Source organism: Ruditapes philippinarum, unplaced genomic scaffold (assembly GCF_026571515.1).
Source record: "Ruditapes philippinarum isolate M1 unplaced genomic scaffold, ASM2657151v2 ctg1068_1_1_1_1, whole genome shotgun sequence".
Classification (NCBI taxonomy): Eukaryota; Metazoa; Mollusca; class Bivalvia; order Venerida; family Veneridae; genus Ruditapes; species Ruditapes philippinarum.
This window is the reverse complement of record NW_026864182.1, coordinates 655,087-662,665: the sequence shown is the minus strand read 5'-3', so window position 1 is coordinate 662,665 and position 7,579 is coordinate 655,087. Positions and strand designations below refer to the sequence as shown.

Here is a 7,579-nt window from a genome sequence, read left to right as displayed (position 1 = left end):
GCTTGACATTTGACACCTGCTGTGATTTTAACTCTTCAGCAATATCTGCTTCTAGCATTCCAGCAAGGTCAGAACATCTGATGACGCCCTTGCTGGAGTTTAGAGACTGGTGTGGTGTGGCAGTTGTGTCAATGTTAAAAAAGCTGGTACATTTCAGAATAATATCTGATTGTTGTTTCCGCTCTACCTCTATCAAGAGTCCTCCATTGCGGAGTTTCTTGACAGATTTAGGTGTTCCAATTAAAGCCGAAAGTTGTTTTTCTATAATGAAGGGGCTAAGTTCAGTAAGTGATTTGGAGCCGTTTGATTTGATTATTAGAAAACGGGGAAAACTTCCATCAAATGAAATGTTACCACTTGAATCTTCTTGCGATTTTCGTTTTTTTGTTTGTAAATCCATGATTAAAGTTTTAAAATTCGTCTCCCGGGTTCCCCAGCCACCTCGGACTCCAACATGGGGATGTGCGATGGAGACGGATATCCAGTCTCCGCACATCAAGGATACCAGAGAGATATACTCGCATAAATTGCAAATATTTACAACCTACACAATTAGCCCATTAGCCACCGCCTTCTTGGATATGTTATACTGTATTTATAATGCATATATGAAATATTGTTTTAACATAACGGCACCCATCATAGCAGTTTCAGTAGGAATTAAAGGTATACTAGAAACACAAGTAGGAATAAAAATTTAAACTCAGATTTTTTTATTTTAAATAATTTGTGTGCATTGAATTGTATTCATTTCGGGACCGTGTAAGTTCAATGAAATTTTCAAGTATTTAAGAAACATATATCCAAGGGCAAGGCATGACCAGCCGATTGACCAAAGCCGGGCTCACTTGGTCACCCGTCTACCCTAAAGCAGAGGCCAAAGCAGTGTGTTAGGAGTACTGGAGATCCCTGGGTATCCTTCAACTACCAGGACCCTCTTTTCTAGGTTACGGGACGCTGCCCACGGCAAACAGGCAGTCTGGGTGTTGGCCATATGTCCGTCATACAGGCGCACAGCAGCGCACCCCCATAACGGACATATGTTACTCCTCCTCACCACGTAGAGGTACCCAAAAGAGGAGGGAGAAAGGTAAGTTTTTCATTTCAAATCATACAGCTTTGTCAACATACATTGTAAGAGTAGCTGCTAGCAGCATGCCAACTAATAAGCAATCAAAATTATCACTCCCTTTCATACTTTTAAAAACTTATAAGAGATAAGTAACTCCTGATATTATTAGTAGTATACCTTAGTGCAATAAAACGTTTAATCACACATCCGTGACGATTTTGCGACTCTGTAATAATGATATTGCACAGCCCTGCATATATCTTGACATGACGTAATTAGCGTTATACAAACATATTGTAAAGACGCGCTAAATGTTAGCGTTATACTAAAGGGGCGTCAATGAAAAATGACTTTTTTTCACTTTAAATGGTCTTTATTTCGGGTATATAAATAGAATATTAAATTCGTGTAAGTCCATTACTGAATTAATTGACCTCGTTGAATAAAATAATATTATGCTTGCCAGAGGCTAGGATAATGTAATTTTATTCCACTTGTGCAATAAATTCAGTATTGAACATACACTCATTCAACATCCTCTATTACTGCATCAAAGAGACAGCATGCCAACTTGAATTTGTAAAAGTAGGTTCTTTGACCTACCAGTTCTGACAAAAGTTGGTATAGCTTAAAAGATGTGGGTACTCTTTGCCAGACTAATTAAAATGATGAAAAAACACACAGAGACATTTTTTCTAAGAATTACACAATGCAAATTGTCACCCTCTTATAAATATCACTTGTCCTTGTAATTAAAAAAAAAGAAAAGTGAAATCTACTAATTAAACAATATTTTCAACAAAGAAATAGAATATTTAATGATAATTATGTAATTATATTAAAGTATGAAAAAGTTGTCATTTGCCTATCTTTCCTCTTATATTTACAATGTTTTAATGAAGCAGTATCCACCATTGATTTCAAAATTATCATGTTTGTTTAATAGTTATACTTTAAATAATATGATTATGTTGAACAAGAAATAGAACAAAAAGAATGTGAAGTTGAATGAATCTAACAATTAATGTCTGTGAAAAAATATGGCAGGCGTGGAATGGCCTGGAAAATTTGTGTAAATCCATCCATCTCACATGCTGATGTGGTTCCCAATAACTACAATGTGGTATGGACTAATAGTATGGTTTTGTTTCATTTCAGGTCGTCAACATTGCAGAAACAGTCTTCACGAAAAACTTTTACAGGCACATTACATTCGGACCAGTAAAATCTTAAAACTTAACGGACCTGATGATCTTTAGCTAGACCGAATATGTAGCTTTTAAATTCATACAATAATTATAAAAATAAATAAAGAAAACATAATTCATATACATTTGTTGTTTATTCTCTGCAAAAACTTAATGACTGTAACAGAGAAAAGACATGATCTGCAGACATCTCCATGCTTTCATCATCCTCTAAATCATCATCATCATCTAAACCATTATCACTGAAGGCAGACTCACAATCAGAATCATCGCACTGTAATAAAGAGAAAAATGATCAAAAGTATTAGTAAAGCTGAGAACACAGAGGTGCTAAATGTTCTTCAATATGGGTAATTCAAAATTAGAAAGCAAATAAAAGTAATTATGAAAACTGATGACATTTCTTTAAATAAAATGTTGGACTCAATATAAAACACAATATTATACACACCTTTGATAATTCCATTTCCACATTAGGCTGACTACAACTAACCACCTCAATATTTGTTGTGGCTGATCCTGTATTTTCTTTGTTACTGTTACAGTCAGTTTCATTAGCCTGAACTTGGACTGTAGATGACCTTTCATACCCTAAATGTCTTGGTCTACCAGATGGGGTTACCTATCAAAATTTTAAAAAATGCATAATTTCTTCACTAAGATTTTAATGGAAAAAAAAGAGATTCATGAATCTTGTTTAAAATTAATTTGACTGTTATCTTAGTTTGAAACAGATAATCAATGCTGAGGTTACAATAAAATAGGTTTAACATACCATCCACTGTTTTATTGCCTGGTCAGGGTTAAAATCCTCTATGGAAGGGGACTCCAGGTGGACAAGCATCAATTCATTTAGTGTCCTAGTGCTCATCCTACCCCTCCTTTTAGTTTTTAAGAGCTTCATTGCACTAAAGGTGGTCTCATTCTTTACAGAAGTTGGCGGTAACGCCCTTAAAAGATCTATGAGATTTGGAACGATGTGAAGGTCATGGTCTTTCAACATTCTGAATACATCTTCCCACTGAAGTTTTCCATTAACAAGCTTATGTCCAACTCTAAAGCAAATAAAGATGTAAAGTTAATAACAATAAATGTAAGTTACATTAAAGCTGCATAACATCAATGCCTAATAATACAACACTTATATCTTTCCAAAATGAAACTGTCAGAGAAAAATGATTTCATATTTAAGACATAACCTATAGAAGTAGCTGACATATTTGAACTTTAACTGATTTCAAAAAAAATTATGATATTTACATTTGTCTTGAAACTAAACTTACTTTCTGTACAATAAATGCTTAAGAAGAGACCATTCTTCCAACAAAATGTCAAGTTGAGCTTCACCAGACTGGGGCAGGATAGCACCAAACTGTGAATGAAGTTGCTTTACTTCACTTGTACCATAATCTAGTATAAAACAAACAACAATCTGTATACAGTATATATAAAAGTAACCAAATTTGGCTGAAATAAGGTATATAAGCATACAACTGCATTTATTTTTATTGATAAATACTTACACAAACATTAAAAACAATAACATACATATTTTATTTCTTTAATAAATGGTCCACATATTTTTACTTAGTTTTTATTAAAAGCAAAAAGGAATACTAAATGGTTAAAAAAGAACTTGTTTCAGATAACAAAAAAAAACAACATAAAAAAAAACAATTCTTTCAGACACATAACAATCAATAGCAACAGACTGTAACAGCAACATTCTTCATGGAAACAGCTTATTCAAAACAAAAATAAACAAACATTTATAACAATCAACATGGGCTTTAACGCATTATTAACCTGTAATATCATCTGAACCTTCAGCAAGCCAGTTATTAAAACTGCTTATCAAGCTAGCTTGAAACACTTGGGAACTGTCAGCTGGAAACCTGGTTACAAGACAGTCAATGAGACTATTGATTAGATTTTCATTTGTTGCCTTTGGTTTGGAGCCTTTAAATGATAAATGCAGAGTTTGGAACTCTTCTGTTTGGAGAACATTAAGCACTTCAGTAAAAAAAATAACAAATCACCATCAGCTTTTAAATCCATGTTAAAAGAAATAAGTATAATAAAATATAATATTAAATATTGATATTACCTTGTTTTGCGTGCTCTAAGGAGGTCCAGTGTGGCATAAACATGTGTGTAAGCATCAGCGAGACTGAGATTCCTTTTTTGTAGCACAAGTGAAAGCTTCTGTAGGACACCAACCACATCCTGGAAATTGAAAAAGTAGATTTGATTTTTTTTCAATCTAGAGGTAAGTTGTTATTACTTTTATCTTGAGTAGGTCAAATGTACAGAAACTTTGCTAATTAATGTGTTTCATGATTAATTTATATTCATTTATATTATTTTTTTTAAGTCTATATAACTCTAAAGTTAAAAAATTAAAATGACTTACTAAACTTAAATATAACACTGACAATAAGCTATACCTTTAGTTTAAGCATAAAGACAAGCACATGTCCATCACAAGCCAATTTCGCTAACCCTTCTGCCTTGGCATTCTCGTGTGAGGAGTTTTGTAAGTGGAAGCAGAATGCTTTGTACCCTTTCATGAAAACTTTTATGGCTCGTTCAACATGTGGAAGCCATCTTGTCCCACCAATCCTTGTAGGCATGATAGGTGTCATCTCAAGTGAATTAAATGTTCGAAAAAGTGACTTTTTTGACTTTGGACTCTTTCTGTATATATAATAAAGCCCAAGTAAAAGTGTAATGGTCTGGTCATAATTCTTCTTACTTTGCACCTTCACGCTGTCTTTGAAGGCAAGCTCTAATCTATGCGCCAAACAATGTGTGACTACCAAGTGGGGGCAATTTGTTTTCAGAAGTGTTGCTAATCCAGATTTCTTCCCTGAAAAAATGTGAACATTTTTAAACATGTAAGATAAAAAGAAAAACAATATGTATTGTTTCAACATTCAAAAATAGACTTTGGAAAATCAATGTCAAACTTAATATTTATGGTAACATTCTATTGTGAAAGTATTTACAGTATGCAATGAGAATTTGAAGGTGAAATCCTTAATTTTTATTTTAAATTTAAAACATGTTAAAAACTATTTGTTTCCTATTTAATAGGATGAATAATTAAGTAATGAAAATATTCTATCATTTAAAAGATTTACTTAACTTACCTTGCATATTTGATGCTCCGTCCGCAGTAAATCCAACTAATTTATCTTTAAGGGCATTGCTGACACCTAGCTTCTCAAAAACTCCCTTGACGTGGTTGTGAATATCTTGACTGCATGCAGATTCTGAAGGTCCAATATGTAAGAAGGTGTCTTTGATATTACCAAGTGTACATGTTCGTATATAAATGTTTTCAATATCGTCACCCATAAAGTCTGTAGCACCATCAATTGTAAAACTGAAATACTTTGACTGATCCAAAACTTTCACAATATCTTGTCTTACCACTTGTGCAATTGCTGACATGAAACTAGCTGCTGATTTGTCATTCAAATAACTTTTGCCAACATCTAGGCCCTTGAATTGGTCAAGCCTGCATATTGTTTTGTACAGATTAAAACTAAGGTGACACTTGGCTAAACAGTCAACAGTTCTAAATTTCACAACAAGCTTGTCATATTCTGACTTTTTCAGCTTTGTTAAACATTCAGCAGCCTGACTTTGGCATACAGGGTTTTTTTCTGCAGAAATTACGTTTGCATTTTTCAGATGGAGTCGTGAACTTGCATGGGTCTTTATGACATCAATTTTAAAATTTTCATTTCCCTTCACAAATGGCGAATTATCATTGTTTGATTTCAATTTACAATTAGTGCAATACATTTTACCGACAGCTTCGTCATATGTCAGCCACGGAAATTCTTTGAGGCATGAGTGCTGGAAAGTTCTTTTTCTCTTTTTTTCATACTCATTTTTCTTAGTGTTGGGATCACTTACTACCTTTCGCTTAACACCGGGCTTGGCGCCTTCAAAATGACGAAGAAAATTCATTTCAGATCGATAATTCCATAGGAACTCTGGAACAGGACCGCATATTGCGGCGCATAAATCCGAATCCGTACCGGCTTTACATATTGTTTGTCCGACCTTTGAATATCTTTTCATATTATGCGAGCGGGTGGTCTTTAATTATTTAATCTCAATTAAATATAATCTGCTAATTTAAAAATCAGTCAAATTTACGGTATATTGAAAAAAGTAAAGGAGTGACATCCGCCATTAGCCGCAACGTTCGGTGTAAGTTATCCCCCTTGATATGCTTGATTTTTGTTTTAATTTTTCTAGTAATGAATACGAGATGAGTGCCTAAAATATTTATCTATGGATCAAGTTTTAATATTCCTTTTTTCAGTTAGGCAAAATCAGTTGGACCATATTACTAAAGTGTCTGTTTTCACCATTTTAACAAATCAATACACGAATACGCCCGTTATAATGCCGCCTATACATGTCAACACGTGTAAACAATAAACCGTTAACGTTATATCCGGACGATACCTGATAGTTGACAAAAATAGCGGGAACAAAATTCTGAAAGAAATAGTAATCAATTGTAGCCAAAGGGGAAAAACTCATGCCGAAAACGTTGCGGCAAATGGCGGATGTCACTCCTTGTCTTTTTTTATAATACCGTAAAATTTGAACAGTTTTAAAAGAGACAGATTGGGTTCAATTGATAATATATTTTTTGAGTCCATACACTCGGATAATACTAAAAGATATTTAGATGTAGCAGAAACGTTTTTAAAAACCGTTACAAGATCGAAAATATACGCCGCAATCTGCGGTCCCGTTCTCGAGTTCCTATGGATAATTCTACTAAAGAACGCTATGATGCGAAAGTAAGAGAAAAGTACTATAACACCGGACATGTATAAAACATATACGAACACGAGACGTTTCCGACGCTAGATAATCATCAGCCGATTATTTATCGCTGTTATTGTCTAATAATAAGTATTTTTTATGAATCTGTCGATTGAATCCAACTGCTGGATTTTATTTTTTTAAAGTTTTTTCTTAAAGGATATTTTATACTGCTGAAAAATCTACTGGCCCGTCGGACCACTGACCTGGCAATTTTCACCAGACCGGCGCGGAATTTAGCGGTCTATGGCCGGCGCTAATTTCGAAGACTGCAGAAATGTTCAGTTCTTCAAATGCAAATGTGAGGCTGTACAGCTGGTATGGTATAGCTTGTGGCCGGCAACATTGAAGCATCCACAAGTGGCCTTCCATTTTGATTTAATGTTGTGAATGCAGGACTTCTGATGGAAGGGTCACTTTCCATTACCAGATTTTGCAGTGC

General features: G+C 34.2%; 1 protein-coding gene across 2 annotated transcripts; it reads right to left on the bottom strand.

The window, feature by feature from the left end:
• Positions 1-2,254: 2,254 nt before the first annotated feature.
• Positions 2,255-5,838, bottom strand: LOC132724759 (uncharacterized). Of its 2 annotated transcripts, XM_060709718.1 has the most exons (7): positions 5,433-5,838; positions 4,728-5,149; positions 4,388-4,506; positions 3,564-3,690; positions 3,056-3,335; positions 2,732-2,902; positions 2,255-2,554 (listed from the first exon to the last, which is right to left on the bottom strand). In XM_060709718.1, exons 3-7 carry the CDS (start codon positions 4,503-4,505, stop codon positions 2,414-2,416), a joined length of 837 nt encoding a protein of 278 aa, XP_060565701.1. In that variant the 5' UTR covers position 4,506; positions 4,728-5,149; positions 5,433-5,838; the 3' UTR covers positions 2,255-2,413. The 2 variants fall into 2 exon arrangements, with proteins under 2 accessions (XP_060565701.1, XP_060565702.1); XM_060709719.1 differs by having other exon boundaries at positions 4,728-5,838.
• Between the last annotated feature and the right edge of the window lie 1,741 nt (positions 5,839-7,579).